General features: G+C 32.7%; 2 protein-coding genes across 3 annotated transcripts; one reads left to right on the top strand and one right to left on the bottom strand.

Annotated features, from left to right (window-relative positions):
- The first annotated feature begins 1,409 nt into the window (after nt 1–1,409).
- On the top strand, nt 1,410–3,357 carry LOC116346066 (phospholipase D3-like). The gene is given in 5 exon segments (XM_031775976.1): nt 1,410–1,639; nt 1,707–2,145; nt 2,264–2,664; nt 2,732–2,897; nt 2,959–3,357. Coding segments are annotated over 5 exon segments (1,476 nt in total). The 5' UTR covers nt 1,410–1,448; the 3' UTR covers nt 3,238–3,357.
- Nucleotides 3,358–8,177: 4,820 nt separating this feature from the next.
- Nucleotides 8,178–16,263, bottom strand: LOC116345357 (dual specificity protein phosphatase 12). Of its 2 annotated transcripts, none has more exons than XM_031774649.1 (8): nt 14,859–16,263; nt 12,660–13,421; nt 12,449–12,565; nt 11,963–12,259; nt 11,713–11,866; nt 10,001–10,264; nt 9,613–9,937; nt 8,178–9,541 (listed from the first exon to the last, which is right to left on the bottom strand). In XM_031774649.1, exons 2-8 carry the CDS (start codon nt 12,678–12,680, stop codon nt 9,445–9,447), a joined length of 1,275 nt encoding a protein of 424 aa, XP_031630509.1. In that variant the 5' UTR covers nt 12,681–13,421; nt 14,859–16,263; the 3' UTR covers nt 8,178–9,444. The 2 variants fall into 2 exon arrangements, with proteins under 2 accessions (XP_031630509.1, XP_031630519.1); XM_031774659.1 differs by lacking the exon at nt 14,859–16,263 and adding an exon at nt 13,824–13,912.
- Between the last annotated feature and the right edge of the window lie 2,156 nt (nt 16,264–18,419).

Here is an 18,419-nt window from a genome sequence, read left to right as displayed (position 1 = left end):
CAAATAATAAATTTCAATATTTGATGAAAAATCACAGTTCGGCAAATTGATAATTATGATAAATGATTATGATTATATTTAGTTAAGACTTATATAACTGAGAAAATACAGATGTTAAAATAAATCATACTATCAAATGGTATATTTTGCGGAGTTTTCAGTCTGCAGCAATACAAGTGTTTATAACAGAATAATTTGAAGAGATATTCCTGCAAAAACCACTATTTCGCTGCAGACACACATTTATTTTATGTTTCCCCAAAATATACTACTTGATAGTATGATTTATTTTAACATCTGTATGTTCTCAGAGAAGCTATGATTAAAATTAGCAGTTATGAAAATAACTAAAGTTTAAGGTATTATTCTTACCGCCCAAAAATAATATAAGAAAGCAAGCGTGAATTTGACAAAACTAAACCATTGCGTCGAGCTTGAATTCAATAGTTGTAAATAATTATAAGAATTTTGTAAAAAATAGTTCATTTTTTGCATCTTTCAAATAGTTTTGACCCTGATATGTTGTTGCGTCAATGCGATTTTCATTTTTTGTTTTCTTAAGATTATCAAAAATATTTGGAATAATAAGGCTTTACTAATTAGCTACAATAAAAAATTATGATAGTTAATCAATTTTGTCACTAAGCACGACTCTGTCTTGAAGTTTATCTTACTATTAGCTGACTTTACAAAAATGCAAGGGGAAAACCGGTACTGAAATACTAAATATACTCAGAAGTATTAAAAAGTACCGAAAAGTACCGAAACGTATCAAAACGTACTAAAACGTACCAAATAGGTATTCGTTTAAAAAAAAGTGAATAATTTTTTCGTGTTTTCGACTGTCTTTTTGGTTTTACATGGCAAGCTTGTATGAAACTCTCGGAGACTCGGTATAATGCACAAAAAAAGTGAATTTTTTTTTCGATATTTTTGTGCACTATACCAAGTCTCCGAGAGTTTCATACAAGCTTGCCATGTAACACCAAAAAGACAGTCGAAAACATGAAAAAATTATTCACTATTTTTTTGAAACGAATACCTATTTAGTACGTTTTGGTATGTTTTGATACGTTTCGGTACTTTTCGGTACTTTTCAATACTTCTGAGTATATTTAGTATTTCAGTACCGATTTTCCCCTTGCAAAAATGTCAACGCAAATATGAAAATAAGATTAAGGATTCAAAAAATAAGACAAAAATTAATGACTTGCTAACAATGATTGAAGCGTGTGTGAGAATATACTTATAAAAATTATCTTATTTTCAATGATGGTTTTTAAATTACGTTATCTCTAAATAAATTGTGCTACAATAAAAAAGATAAACTAATCAATTGCACCAGCTAGAAGAACAGTAAAAAAGAGCTTATCAAATAGATCACAATTAACCTTAGTTTAGTCAAGAAGTTTATAATCTGAAACCATCAAATTCATAATTTTTTTTCGATGATGAAATTCAATTTTTTCAATCAACATCGCAAATTATGTTGGGTGCTCGTGCTTATATTAGCCATCGTCGTGGCGTTAGCGGCGATATTTCTATTCATTTCAAATGGTACATTGAGCGTTTATAAAAATAAGACATTTGATGCCCGATTCAATAAAGAAGCACCAAATATATGCTTAAGCTCTTGCAAGTAAGAATCATTTTTTTTCTCAAATTCTTTCTATAAATTGAAATGTATTCATTTCTCTCTCAAATAGTATTGAATTGGTTGAAACTATTCCGGAGGGTATGGTTTATGCCGATGGAAGTCCACTATTTCAGTCAACGTACAACGCTTGGTTACGTCTCATTAGGTTGGCCAATAAAACGATAGATATCGGTTCATATTATTGGAATTTAAGTGGAGCCGTGTCTTATAATCATTCGTCAGCGTGGCAGGGTGAAAGTATTTTCCAAAATCTATTGTCGGCAGGCACAAAAAACGGCATTCAAATTCGTATCGCTCAAAGTCAAAAGTCAGATGTCTCAGCAAATTTGGATACTGAAGAATTGATGGAGAAAAAAGCAGCTGAAGTTCGATCGTTAGACTTTCCAAAATTAGTTGGTGGCGGTGTACTGCACACAAAATTATGGATTGTTGATGGAAAGCATATGTATGTTGGAAGTGCCAACACGGATTGGAAAGCACTAACTCAGGTTTGACAATCGATGTATAGTCGAAAATTATCGCGCTGAACGACACTCGAATGAGTTACTGTTATAAATTATCACTAATTTGTTTCATTTCACTCATTTTGATTCGTATTTTGTATAGGTTAAAGAACTTGGAGTATTGATAACCGATTGTTCGTGTCTCGTTGATGACGTTTCATAGATTTTCAATGTATACTGGGACATGGGCGAAAAGGATGCAGTAATTCCAAAGAGTTGGCCAATCGAGTATAGTACAAAGATAAATGCTTCGAATCCAGTTCTAGTCGGTTTCAATAATCAATATAAAATGAGCACATTTTTTTTCGGTAAAGCAACCATATTTTTTTTCACTCGTGAATTCACTAATCGGCGATTATTTCAGAGTTCACCGCCACCAATGAGCCCCGACGGTAGATCGCAGGACATCAATGCCATTGTAAATGTGATTCAAAATGCTAAAAAATTCATTCATATCTCGGTGATGGACTTTATACCCATGTTTGAATATACGGCAAGACCAAAGTACGTTTAGTCAACATTTTCTCAAAAAAAAAGATCCCATTTCATTTGATTTGAATTGTTTTTGTAGATTTTGGCCAATAATCGACAATGCACTGCGTGCGGCTGCAATCGAAAGAGGTGTGTCGGTAAAGCTATTGATTTCATGGTGGAAACATTCAAGACCAGCTCAAGATTTCTTCTTGAATTCACTGAAGGTCATTTCGAACTCATATCCTGGTGTTGACATTCAAGTGGTAAGATTCCGTCAAAATTGAATTACTTTCAGAGGGTAAAACGTGTTCGATGCCATTTCAGAGACGATTCATTTGCCCAGCAACAGATGATCAATCGCGAATTCCATTCACACGCGTCAATCACAATAAGTTCATGGTTACTGATAATACGGCTTATATTGGAACATCAAATTGGTCGGCCGATTACTTTGTCACTACGGCTGGGATTGGACTAGTATTGGAGGAACGATCAGACCGAAATGAGACTGTGCCGTCGATACGCAATGATTTAGCCAGTGTCTTCGAACGAGACTGGAGTAGTGCATATGCTGTTGAATTGAAAACACCTCCGTCCGATTAAACTAAACATATACTGCTTATCACATGGATATTTTCTATATTTACATTCATGTTATGGAAAATAGTCATGATTTGTATTCAAATTTGGAAGACAATAAAAAGAACGATTCATGAAATAAGAGATCATTTTGTAATTTTGATCGCTATTTGGCAAAGTTTTTCTCGTAAATGGTGGTGTTGCACCATTGGTGTAACTACCAAATAGCTGGCTAATTCATGTTAGCCGAACTTTGAGTGATGCTCATTATATTTTCGCAAACTTACAATTATTATCCTGACTGAAAATTAATATCAATATTCATATTTAAACAGTTATTTCGATACTCACGATATGGACTTCACTGTCAAATTCATGTTAAAATAATAACTTTTAACCAATTTAAGAATTTTTGAGAGAGCTAAATTAGTTGAAATAGCTCGGAGATTAGTGAAAATAAACGTAATGAGCCGGTGTACAGAATACAAATAAATTGAATTTATTAAAATATCAAATAATGTTGGTGTTGTAAACAATGATTAAACAATACAATCTCTTATTGAATATAAATGGTGTTTGTGGCCGCTATATACTCTATCTCCATTTAGTTGTGTTTTGAATCACTTTTAAAAAATAAACTGCACAAACACAAAATATGAGGATAACGACGATCAAAACGACAATAACAATTATGTATGCAGTTGAGGATATCGGGGTCGTATCTGTTGTAATTCCAGGTGTGCTTGTTATATTTGGCATAACATCACGAACATTCGATTCAGTCGATATATTCATAGTTGTTGAAGTATATTTTTTTAGTTGTCAACGGATATGAAACTTCAATTGATGATGCATTTTGAGCGATGCTAGGTTCTGTTGGATCAGCATAGACGCTGGGTTCCGTTGATATGTTGGCATCAAATGAGCTCTCACTGGCTACAAAGGTTGATGTCACATGCTCTAATCTAATTATAGTGGTGTATTTAAATCAATTTTTGTTATATTTTGATTACTACGACCACAATCGATATTATTCCGCTGTGAAAATGTATCTTCGAAAAAAGTTAAACCCGTAAAATTACGTTTGAACTCCGTTATATATTCATAAGATAAACAATCTTTGTCGATTTCCAAATCAGAGAGTGCGAGAAAACGGCTAATATTTTATTGTAAGTTTATTACAGTTCAAGTATATACTTTGAATCTGAGTTGGAATGAATTGAAGGTCAATTTCTTGAATGCCGTCCCGTTCGAACAATCGGCGCCTTTTGAAAGGTGCCCGCACCATTTCTGCGCCTTTTAATGAAATGACGAGAAAAAGAATAAACAACATCGTATGACTCGTATATAAACAGCGTGTACGATAAACAGCATAGTAGGTGCACGCTGTTCATATACGAGTCATACGATGTGTGTCACTATAGCGTGTTGTTCAATAAGAAACTCGTTGGCTTTATCAGTTGACGTGCCGAATTTTACCATACCAAATAGTTGCGGTCAAGAGTTCGAAACCACAGAAGACGAATATTTTTTTTTATTTCTACTCTGATTTAATATATCTCAACGCGAAAAAGTTATTTGAGCTAATTAGTGATTTTTTTTTTGAAATTTTGAGCAATGCGAGCAACAGCAGCAGCCAAAGAAAAAACTGCTTGAGCAAGCAAGAGTTTTATGGTATGCTCCCACGTACGTTCAGGATTAGAATTTAATCCTTTTGGTTTTTTTATTAAAACAATCCAAAAAGATTAATTTATAATCCCTTCAGTTTTACAGTGAAATACAAGTTATTAGTGTCGCCATTAGTGAAAAATATTTGAACTCCACGTATATCAAAATAGGAAAGCTCCTTTGCATTTAGCTCACCGGCAATATTGCCCGAAAGATCTAATGATCTAATTGCGAAACAGATTTGATTTTACAATTAGAAGCATAAAATTGAGATAATTGTTTTAAAGTAATTGATAGTATGTCGAAATTAACATTTTCCAAATTATTATGTGAAATATCGAGCGTTACTAAATTTCGTAGTTTCTTGAATGGATTAAACTTGGTGATGTGCAAGTTGGTATTTTTTAAATCCAAAGTTCTCCAATTTGAACCGGTCTGAAAATGTGTCTCATTTAAAGTTCCAATAAAATTACCAGAAAGATCTACATATAACAGTTCGGGTAAATATTGAATTACTTCAATTGTATCATTCAGTTGATTATTACTGATATCAAAATAATCGAAAGTATTCAAAACTGATGCATCATTCACGTGCGTTAAGTTATTCAATGAAATATCAAGCACTTCTAATTGTTTACTCTTCTTCATGATACTGAAATCAAAATTCACTAAACTCGCGTTGGAAAGGTGAAACCATTGTAAATTAGTGAATCGTTGAAATACGGTTTGATTAAGTTCACCCAAGAAATTGTTATTCACAAACAATGTTTAAATCGATGGTCCAAGGCAGTCTAGTATTATCGAAACATTTTCAATTTGTGTATTTTCGATCCAAAGTGTTTCGATGTTTTTGAAACTTTCTTTATCGCAATGAATTTCAAATTTTCCGTTTGCAGCTATAAGAAGTCCTTCATAACTGGCACTCCTGACGAAACGAAACGGCGTGTAGTATATATTGAATCCACAGCAATGAAACGACAACACAAATAACACATATTTTTATTGTCAAAATTTTGATGTCAAATGGTGTCGACATTGGTGACGGTATTTTGAAACAGACTGTGTAATCCATATTCATCGTATATGATCCCATGTAAAGTTCTATACTTGATCTAGTTCACATTGACGGTTCAAATCGTTTATGTCCACTAGCGAGGACATGGACTGTGTGTTTCTTCTGTTACATGTACGTTGTAATGGACAAGTATAGTAACATGGCGTCGTTCAAATAAATTTAAAAATCCGTCCACTCGTGTCGACACCATCTAGCACGGTAGTAGGGATTTCATTGCTGTGATTGAATCTTTCAACATTTGACCATGAAATTATTATTGAAACACTTTCTGGAATGAATTCATGATCATAGCTGCTGAGTTTTTGAATTGTTTTATTTTCGAGATGTAAACCGACATTGAATTCACTTAAAAAACGCCAATGATCGAAAGTTTTAATTCAATTGCTGGACAAATCCAAATGTTTTAATTGTCTAAAATTTGAAAATGCATCCACGTCAATGTCTTCTATGTGGTTATTTGATAGCTTGATCTTTTGCAATTTATAAAAAACTTCGAATGAATATAATTCAACTTTTTTAGATGATTGTAAGACAAATCGATCTCTTCGAGTTCATGAAATGAATCCAAAAATATATTTGGTACTTCATATAATTGATTGTGCGACACATTGATTTCAACCACATTCATTTAAAGCGTGTTTTCGATATTAAGCGAACTCAATTTTACATATTTTGAATATGAAATATCAATTGAGTGTCGTTGATTTGAATTGTTCACCGTTTTTATTGTCTCCGAAATAAATTCAATATCACATCCTCCAATCACTGACTCCCAATTTGAATGCATGTTTTTTGAAGTTGTACAACTTTTGGGTACACTTCCATTGAAGTTCTCACAGTAAAACTCTACTGAATTCGTTGAATCATCAAATAATATACACGACGGCGGAGTTGAATAACACAATCGAAGTGAAAACAACACTAAAACTATTGAGGCTTTCATTTTTTCCAAATACAATTGATGTGACTACTTTATCAATTTTAACTGAGCAATGATTTTAAGGAAACTTTGTTAATTATTATAGTAATTGTGAGTATTGCATATACTATTTCTTATTTTGATAACGAAATGCGTAAAAGTACAAGATTATTTCTCAAGTAGAAATAAAAAGTACAAGATAAATGAACCATACAAAAAATGTATGGACATGTTGCAGTTTTATGGTTAACTTTAATGAAGGTATCTATATTTCTCAACGGTTCAAATGTGCCCTATTTTTGTTTTTTGTTTTTTTAGATAAAAAATTTTCTAACCATGAGAAATAAAATTTACAAGAAAATGTTTTTAAATATTAATCGACTCGGTCTCTAAATCGTCCGACATAGGTTCTCGGATTCAATAAAAATGTGAATTTTTCACATTAATTTCAAAGAATTTGTACTTTTGTATGGCTAAAAACTGATGAAACTTGTTCAGCTGTTTGATAAAAAAAATTAGATTCTCAAAACTTTTAAAGTCTGAATTTTACTAGACCAAATCGACCCGGAAAAAATCTGGTAGGCTTACATTATAGAATATTGAACCGTGTTGTTTCTCTGGTGGTTTTTTGATGTACAGTTGACACCATTTGAAATATTTTTTATTATGTTGAAAATGGTATTCTTTGTTTCGTCAATTTTTCTTACACCAAATTACAGGAAATGTCATCGCTTTTGCAACGCTTCAGAACTAGGGGCTTAATACGGCAAAAAAATTCACAGGAATTCACGTAAATTCACACTTTTGAATCGAGTGGTTATTGATGAGTTCGGTGAATTCGTGTGAATAAAATGAAATGTGTCAATTTAATAAAGTGAGGTTATGATAACCGCAATATTTTTTAATTTATTATTTTTTCAATATTTCCGATTGTTTTCGATAGAAAATCGCTCAAAATTGTAAATAAAATTAATTTTTATTAAAAAAAACATTTACAATTTTGTTACACAAAATATAAATATTGCAGTAATTGCCAGCAGAAACTATTCACCACTATCTCACATATTTGAATGAACTCGCCGTAGAATTCACCGGAATTCATTCGTTTGCAGAAAAATTCAGTTAATTATATATTATTATAGAATTCAGTCGTTGAAATTTTTTAATTAAGCCCCTAGCTTCAGAATGTTTAAGTTTAAAAATATTCCAGAAAAATATTTTAACGGTGATACTTACGCCACTTTAGTATGTTTTTCACCAGTGTAATTTCAGTTTTTGAGAGAGAAAAAAAAATTAAAATGATTCAACTAAGCAAACTGATTTTATTCAACTCATCAAGAAAGCACTTTGTTGGGTTCATTGTACATATTAACAGATTGGCATTGCATTATTTTCATTTTTTGAAAAAATTGATTTGCAAATATATTCCTAGGAGTTACAAATTTGGATTGGTTGCTTTAGTTAAATTGAAAAGAAGAAACAAATTGTTGCCATTGTTGCGCCAAAAAGTGTCGAACTTAATTTACTCTTACAATAAAACCGTTTTTTTTTTTTTAATAGTTCAGTCTTGTCCATAGTTCCGGAAATGCGTAAAAAAAATAAATGAACTAGAACACTGCATTTATGCATAATTCGTTTACAATATTTTTTCTCATGTTTGTTAGTTCTATCAAATGCACAATTCTCTAAAGCTTTTATCTAATGTATAACTCACATCTATATACATACTCTCTTTTCACATTATAATATTTTATATTCGGTGTATAATTCAAATGTAACTGGATCCCTTATATTTGTAAATCTTTCTCCTCTTCATATAGTTGAATTCGAATTAAAGCTGAGTTTATGATATATATATATATTTCATCATATTGGATAAGATCATTATGATATATATCTAGTGATAAAAGTTGATCGTGTGCCTCGTCAGTTTGAAAGAGCGTTGCATGCCATATGAGCGTATGCCATAATACGATGAGCGTCTAAGTGATTTGCTTAATGATTTCTTTTTAGTTTGGCAACAATTTTGTTTAAAGGTGAATGTTGAAAGTTGAGCGGTGGCATTCCATGTGGAACGAACTTTCGCGTTTGACGTGCGCCTGAGATGCTTACGTGGGTCCTAGTTTCTATCGATGGTTTAAATTCTTTTTTCATTTTTTTCTTTCTCTATTTGGTTGTTGTTGTTATTTATTTCAATTTGTACTCCGATTCAATCAACCATTCCATGCGGTTCGTCTTAAGACAATTCATAAAATCATTCTTAACCATACTATCTCATCTATTATATGTTGTATCACTTCAAATTGACACATTTGTCACAATAAAAAAATTATTTGCATCACAGTTCGGCGACAGTGACACAACAATGGCACAATTTCAAATAATCAAATAAAGTGTTTGAAGGCGATTTTTTTTGCTTGTTTGTTTGTCTGTCGATATTACATCTAAGTAAATAGTGTGTTACTGCTAAATAAATGCATCTCTCATCAAAAACAGGTCACTAAAAATATGTATGTACTTTGTTTTTTGTTTTTTAGGTTAAATGTCACGTGAAAAAGAGATCGAACTTTTATGATTTTTTCTTGTCTATTTTAGCAGCTGAGCTCGTCATTGGTGGTTTCGATTTTTCTCCGGTCGTTGGTTTTAATGCTTTCGCTGGACTCGATCTAAAAAAGAATTGAACAAAAGGGGAAAAAACATGTGAGATTTGCTTTATTTTCATTAAATGCTCTTTTACTTTTGGTTTGATGACGGTGTCGTTGTTGAGGCAGTCATTTTATTTTTTGAAGTCAATTTGGTTTGATTTTTCTTCTTTTTTGGACTGGCCGGTGGCGTATTTTTCGGTGATTTTGTTGATCGTCCACTGATCGATAAACTTGATACTCCGACTCCACTTGCTCGACTGCCCGACAATTTGCTAATGGCACCAGTCGCTGGAGCGACCACACTTGTAGCCGAAAAGCTATTTTGTCGTGGCGGTGTACAGCCCAAATAAATGGCCGAACCCTTGTCCAAATTTGATAAATCAACGCGCGATCCATGGACGGACGGCGGAGCGGATCCTTGTGTTAAGAATATCATTTATTTTTCAATTCAAACATAATATCGACTGAACATTCAAATACCTGTATATGAAAATAGACCAGATGGACTACTTCGTGGTCGAATTGCACTCATTGTGCTTGCACTTCGGTGCAATGAAGATGATGTACTCGATGCATTTCCATCGAGTTGACTTAATGATGATGTGCTGTTATTTTGTCGCAAACCTTGTCGCGGTGATGATGGACATGATGATGATTGTCGATTTTGATTGATCGACAGTCGTGATCGCGATGCATTTGATTTCTTTCGAAAAATACCCTGTCTTGTATCCGCATTGCAAACCCCTTTATTGTATCGCATTGATTGAACCAGTTGAGTGAATATTAATTATGTGACCAACTTGAATTTTATTTTTTTATTTTTATTGTTTTGCTGTGTCTTTGTATAATACGTGAGCATGTGACTTGAGATTTTTTCCCGATTATGTACATTTTTAATTCGGCATGCACACCTGATAATTTACTCTAAATAGACTAAATGGCATATGTTGCATCGTAATAAATGAGCAATTCTTATGTGCAACAAAAATCATTTGAGTAGTTGAGAGAGAGAGAGAGAGAGAGAGAGAGAGAGAAATAGGGAGTGGATTGGGCTTAGCATGCATTTTTCGTTAGTATTTCAAAAACATCAAGTGATTGTAAAATGCACAAAATTTTTCTGAAGTGTTGGTCAAGTAAGGAGAGCAAGTAACATGTTGTTCAAAGTGTTCTATAAAGCAAGTGTAATAAGCGACTGCGAAAACGAAAAGGTCACATTCACAAATTCAAAAAGCTCGCAACCGAATCACACTGAATCGAATGCTGATTTGCATTTTTCCATTCGATTTCAGTTATATATTGCTATAAACCAATGAAATAAGGCCTAGCTATAATTAAATAAAAACACAATGTGATGTTTAAACATTTCTTCTAGTGATTTTGTTTTTATTGGTGATAATCAGTGTTTAAAATGCATCACTAAAAACTGAACCAAAAACTATACGTAACAAAAGAAACATTGCACCATTTTTATATGGCTTATTATTGTCGACAAACTAAATGAAATGTTAAAATAAGCAATTCTTTTTTTAGGCATTAAGATAAGCTGGATATCACAATCACTGCAGTCTTACTTTGTACTCGTCTATTTTACGAAAACTAATACGATGCTAATTGATTAAATCAATGCTTTTAATTCAAGAGACAAAATGGCGCCGAAGTCAAGGTTTGAGTCGAATTTCGGTTACTTCTGTGCCAGTTTCTCCTTTGAATTTCAGTAAAGAATAATCTGAACGAATCTTCAATCAAATTATTTGAGAATAGGTGCACTATTTGTTAAAATGATTTTATGACATTGTTGTTTATATAAATATGTTCAATTATTGTGAATGATTATTGCAATAAAAATGATTGAAATAATTGTCTCAAATAAATTTGAAGCCACATTTTTGACAACGACATTGTCATTGAATCAAAATCAACCAAATAACAATTAGAATTTACAATCAGATTATTTTCATGATTTTGGTTTAAAAAATGCAGGCAAATTAATGTAAATACACTTGAAATTCATCCAATTTGCATGATTTTAACAATATTTTCTATGCAATGCTATCTAAAATGTTTGTTCAATACAAATGAATGCATATTGATGACTGAAATGAGTGATTCGTGTTCAATGTTTTGATGCATATGAGTATGGGAAGGAATCATTTGTGGTAAATTAAAATAAAATGTATATTTCTCATTGGCACCTGTTGGACAGCTTTGACCTCTCACACAATTTCCTTCACAAATATCATTATTTAATAATAGTTGTTCATAACTGTTCAAAGCCACTGTGCACAAATTTTTGTCCGATAACTCCATCGACAATGTTGGAAAACGCTCTTTCAAACGTTTTCGTTCCTGCGAAATTAAAACAACAAACATTAGAAACATCCCCGTTTGCCGCATTCTATTGAACCAATTCCATCGGCTTTTTTTTAAATCAAAATAACTTACTTCGGTCAATTTATTTTCCTGAAAATCTTGCAGTTGAAATTGAAATCCTTGATTTGGATTGGCAACCGATCGTCCTGTTCGAACCACTTTCAATGCTTCTTTCCATGATAATTGGGTTACAGACATAATATAAGCAACCGCAACCGTAACCGAACGTGACATTCCCGCTAAACAATGTATCAAAACGTTACCATCACGCAAACGGGCTGCATGTATAAAATCATTGCAGACAGAAAAATACTGTGATAGATTTTGGTCCGGTGTGTCCGATGCCATAATGCATAAATAATGTTTATCCTGTTTGATGAAATGGAAAAAAATTCGATGAATCAACATTTTTGAGGCAAAAAAATTGTTTGATTTTTCCCTAGAACATTTTTGGGACATATTTGGGTCCGGAAAATATTCAAAATTTATGTAAAACAAATTTTCGATTTGCAATGACAAAAATAATTAAAATCTTAAAAAAAAACTTCAAATACTAACTCGTATAAGTCTTCGGGGGCTATCATGAATGGCAATAATGTGCGTTATATTAAATTTCTCTAATTGTTGCTGATCTTTTGAGTCCCGATAATTGCCAACATACAAACCGGGAAGGACCTAAATGATTGAAAATACCGTGTACATTAAAAGCATCAACGCTGTTTTACATTTAAAAATGCATAATATTTCCACAACAACAAGGCCAACTCACCTTATCCATTCCATTTCCCATAGCGTATTTTGGAAGCAAGCACACTTAGCACATGAATAATACGGTTGACGTCAATTTACCAAAATTAAACAGTCAAAGCATTTGCAATGTATATTCTTTCGAGCGTTTTCGCGTAATACAATAAATGGTTTTTTGTTTCTCATTCGCCGTTAAATTGAATGAAATTTTGTGAATTGTGTATGTGTGTATGTGTAATAACGTATGCAAAGTACTTTTTTGCAAGATGAAAAAATAAATTGATTGTTGATATTTTATTTGGTTGTGTGAATGTGATAATTGATATGTAATTGTGTAATTGCGTTTTTGTTTAACAAATGGGATAACACCTCAGAACAATCAATTACTAATTAATTAGATTGATTTTATTTCGGTTTTTTTTTTCTCACAAAATTGACAATGATCGCGTTATATTTAACTTCGTCGTTTGCTTTCTTTCTCGGTTGCTTTACGTGTTGATGTTTGTTATGTTGTGTTTGTTGTAAATGATTCAGTTTTATGTTATATATTGTCACATTATTACGGCGTTTAAAAATTCGGTTACATTTCTGGTCGTTCTTGGTCTCTGGATTCAATTGTCGCCAAGTCAATTAAAAATAAAAAAATAATAATAATAATAACGACAATACGGGAACCATCAGCCGAAGCATATCTCCTTTGATATTATGACTTTTTTACTGAATATTCCATCAACATAATCCAAATTAAAATCCATATTCATCATGGTTTACTGGAAATGGTTACCTGCAAGGTTGAGGGAAAAACCACTTGTTATCAATAACAAAGTTGTAATATCGTTTACTATAGTTACTACGGTCGAAATACATAAAATATGTGGCCGGAATAATTAAAACAAACGAAACATTATCCTTCATTACGATTGAATGGGATACAATCGATTTTAGAATTACAAAAATCATACTCTTTGAAGGATTTTCTTTTATGCTCCATTAAAACAAAAAAAACCTAACAATTCAATGGATCGATCATTTAAAATAAATGAATTTTCTTTTCGATATGAAAAATCCGACAGCCCAGGAGATGAAAGATGCAGTAAAATGTCAATTATTCCCTCCTAACAATGAATTCGTGCTCTTTTTTTCGATGAAAAATGATCAAACAGCAGAATGAAATGACAATATATACCTTGTGCTTTTTTTTCTCTCGTTCTTCGTTGATTGTCCTCGTATCAAAATATGACAATGATTGATTCAATGAAGAAATAACATGAAGCACTGAACATGACATTGAAAAATGTATAAAACAATTTATGAATGTTAATAAAAATTTAAAACCGGTGGATAACCGTTGACGATGTGACAATGACTGTGTCGGTTTGTCAAAATGTTGTTACATAATTCAGGATCGTTTGAGTAAAAAAAGCAATCAGCTTGAAATATATACATATATGTATGTTTAATTCGTGTTTCATAGTGTTTTGTTGGTGGTTGTTGTATGCGATGAATTTTTGTGCTCGGCGACAATTTCATTTTGGATGAAATGAACACTACCGTGGCCGAGGTAGAAAAAGAAAATAATTAAAGTGAAACAAGAAATAAGCAAACAAATGAAATTGAAAAAAAATACGGCGCCGCCGTGAAATTACATCAACCACACTAGAATAAACTTGGCAATCAGTAACGTTCCGTGTTCGGGATCATTTGCATAATTTATATTATAATAAGCCGTAATGGTTGAAGGATGTTGGGACGAGGCGGAATGCAGAGTGTATATGAATTGAACGCGTGAAATCGCCATCGTCACTATGATGGTGTTGTAAAAAAAACCAACAACCCCATGGCCCACACTCAACAAGCGTTGGAAGTTCGCCATGGTTTTTGTCCATTGGAATTTCATTCGGTTGAAAATCGCAAACTATAATGCATGCGGCACATATGTATAGCATAGATTCATAGCACACACCCGTTCAAAATTGTAAATACACGATTGTGAGCGGTTCAATGTGTCAACGTGTAACGTGACAAAGCCACATTATTGGCATTTGAGACATTAATCAAAATTAAAGACAAACACTGAACTTCAACCATTCACATGAATAATTCAGACGATTTTCAGGCTTTCATGCCAATTGAATTCTCACGATAAGGTCACACACGATTTTCAAATCAATGTTGTGGAGCACATTTTTGCATCTCAACACACAACCGGTTGGGAACTTACCATAAAATTTGGTTTGATGTTTCTGTTGCTTAGAGTTGCAGCTACTGCGATTTTTAAAAAAATTATTCAATTCACCACTGTCTTTTTTATCACAGGACATTGAGCGAGTAGTTTAATTGTTGATCCGAATAGCAGGATAAAAAAAAGCAACAACAACATCGCAATCTCACAAGTGAATCCCTATCACTGTTCGCGCTTTTTTTCTACAACACTCATGCTCTTTTTCAATTGAAAACTCCTTTCTTTCGAATTATCTCACTTATAGCAAAAATATGTGTGTGTATGTGTGTATTATTCGAATTGATATTGAAAAAAACGACAAATTCATTTGCGGCTTACTTATTGTTACAATTAAGCTAATAATTTTTGGTTTAATTCGTGATATAATTGCAACTACTTGTCGATATTTGAATGAAATCAAAGTCTTCGTGCACGCTACTAAGACTCTAAGCAAAACTATCTGGCACGTGCTGTCACGTGAATATCAAATCAAAATATCCTACGAAAAACTTTAGTTTCTTTTAGTAAATAACAACAAACTTTCAACAAACTAATTGTAAACACATTGTTCTATATAATGTACATATATGTACTGCGTTTGGGGTTCTTTTACGATTTTTTCTTCTTCTTAAATTTTTTTCTCCTTTTTTTACTACAAAAATATACAAATTTCGAATTTTATTCGTTTTTCTTTTGTGGGTTTTGATTGCTCTTTGAATTGCATTTCGTATCAGCCAAATAAATAACTAAAACATAATATATATGCATATATAAATAAAAATAATTGCAAGGAAATTTTATTATGAATATGTGATTATTTTGATTGATTCGGTGTATATTTTCACAGGCTTCATTGCCTCATATTCATCATGAAATAACAATAACAAAAAACAAAATGGTTATAAACTCTATGGAACTAAATTATTTTATGCTCAAGATAGATGTGACCGCATATTTTATGGTTTAATGGCAGTCTAATTTTCTTCGAATCATAAATTTCATTTCGTCCAGACGATTGGCAAAATATATGTGTCGCGTACCGTTAGAAATCGAAAAATGCCAACACACTTTTATTCGTTTGTTCACCTTGTGTGTGTGCGCGCCGCGGAGACAGCTTGTACCAGCAAGCAAAAACGCGGCTAACAATACATAAAATGTGATTTGTTATTTTTCTACGTCTTTTCTACCTCTAACTTGCAACATTTTCGAAAAACATTTTTGTGACCGTCAAATTTTTTTAATTGAAAACATTTAAATGAAATCACTACAATATACACGTTCCTTGTTTTCGTCTCTATTCGGGAAAAATGTGAAAATCATTCACAAGAAAACGAACAAAAGTAAATGATGCGATTTATTTTTGACCAAAGACGACCGAAAAAAGATTGACAAATTTTATTTATTTTTTGGTTATTTCGTTTGTTATCTTCTTGTTGCTGTTGATTGTTAGTTGTTGTTTTGTTTGAATATGATTTGTTTTTAAGAGGAAAGAAAAAACAATAAATGGAAAAAAAGTTGTACACAACCGATAGTCAGCGAGTTAGAGAAATACTATTTTGGTTCAATCAGTATGTTCGTTGTATACTTTCGTTTGCAATTGCGCAGGTGTCAGGTTTCCATGTCCGTGTTTTTCTTTTTCTTCTCTTCTGGTTGTGCTTTACTCTCGTTCTCTTTACTCTTGTTTTTCGCATTTTTTTTTTCACTGCTATACTTACAATTGCTACAGACACGTCGGCAGCAAAACTAATGTGTACTTTTTGCAACAACAACAAAAAGTTTACTCAGCTTTTCTCTTTCTCGTCACTCAGTTGGATTTGCTGTGTCCAGTGGCGGTGCTGTCACAAAACAAATCGAACAGAAAAAGAAGATGATGGGAAAAAAAGCGTACACAAACGGAAATCACCACTGCAAATGAAGGATGTCGAATGTGTGTGGAAAATGAACGGAAGAGAAAATTGTGTTCAAAAGTGCAACTGTTCACCTTAATGTCGCTTTTCATTGAGGAAATCATAGACAATAGCTACGGAAATTATAAAATTCATCCGTTCGTTTAGCCGCCGTTCATGCTTAATTTTTAATGGAATATTGTCGCCGTCAATTTGCAATCGCAGCAAACAACACTTCTCTGAAATATGTATGTGGATAAGATGTTGTTTTTGTTCTGTCATTCGTAACCGAATCGAAAAAGAGAATTGGAGCGCATGGCACACGTGAAAACGCTTCAATAGATGGAAGTTAGCACCGGGAAAAATGATAAATAAACACAACTCAAACCGTCAAAATAAACGTGCTCGTTGTAAACATCGTCGGTTTTCTTTTTCATATACACCTTGCCTCAACAGCATCTCATTTTTTTCAGCACACGAACAGAAATAAATTGAATTTGATTCTTACAGAATTGTGGAAACATTCAGTGTGCGCGCTTCGCGTTTGACAAGAAAAAGCATCTTTAGATTTAGATTTGTACATCTTTCCGATTGTTTTTGTGTGTCGTACAGAAATCGAGTGCACATGTGTCAAGGACGACGATGGCATTCAGGACGAATAACATTTGCAATAAGTACATTTCAATTAAAGTAATTAAAAATTATGCTTCATTCGATGTATCGATAAAATGCGGGGGCTTTAATTATGCAAACAAGAAATCAGAGAAAAAGGAGAAAAAAACAACAATAATATTTTCTTTTGTATCTATGAGTAACGTAGAAATTGGCGCCAGAAACTGCCTGGCAATCGCATTCGATAAATTAAGTTTTATTTTTAGATTTTCTTTTCGCTCCTGTTAAAAAAACTTTCTAATTTAAGTTTCGTTTATTTTGCGATAAAAAGTTCAAAAGTTGCGCTCAAGTTTCGGAGCTTTGACCATAGATGTCGCCATTATAATGCCAGTCCATGGAAAGCAAAGAAATTCAAATAAGACAATATTTTTTTGGGATGGAAAATTTTTACGGCTATAAAATTGTCTAGCTCGGGCCACAATGAAAATTTAAAAAAAAAAATCGAGATCATTCATTCTGACGTGATTTTTATTCGATTTTCATTTGAATGTTTTTCGCCGTTTTGGTCTGACATTCTTTTTTAAATCATCATCAGATACCTCTGGATCGATCGACTCACAGGTGCTTTTGGCTACCAAATGGGTATTTTCTTTTTCCGAAGACTAAGATTAAAACACATCGACTATTCTAAGGCAAACAATTGAGAGAAAGTTATGCCACAAATACCACAAGCAAGAAATGAGCATTCGAGTGGGATCATTTGTTATTTTTCTATTTAATTTCAAATGCGAATGGAAATTTATTAGATTTCATTTCTTGCTCGCTCATTCGCTTGCATTAGCACGCGCGCATCTCTCTTTCGCATCTTCCCTGTCTTTGTCGGTTTTCTTCTTTCAGCTCGTGTGTATGTGTCGATCGAAATGAATTGAATGTACGAAACGATGGCGACAACGACAACGGGCGACATCAAACGATTCGAACGAAATAGATTTACGTATTTGATATGTTGCAGACTTTATTTTTATCTATTTTAACATTTGATCATCTTCATTTTCATTTTTTT

The sequence above is a fragment of the Contarinia nasturtii genome, unplaced genomic scaffold, assembly GCF_009176525.2.
Source record: "Contarinia nasturtii isolate CC-2019 unplaced genomic scaffold, AAFC_CNas_1.1 Cnas_scaffold_129, whole genome shotgun sequence".
Lineage (NCBI taxonomy): Eukaryota > Metazoa > Arthropoda > Insecta > Diptera > Cecidomyiidae > Contarinia > Contarinia nasturtii.
The sequence above is the reverse complement of the archived record's forward strand: the minus strand, read 5'-3'. Positions and strand labels throughout refer to the sequence as shown.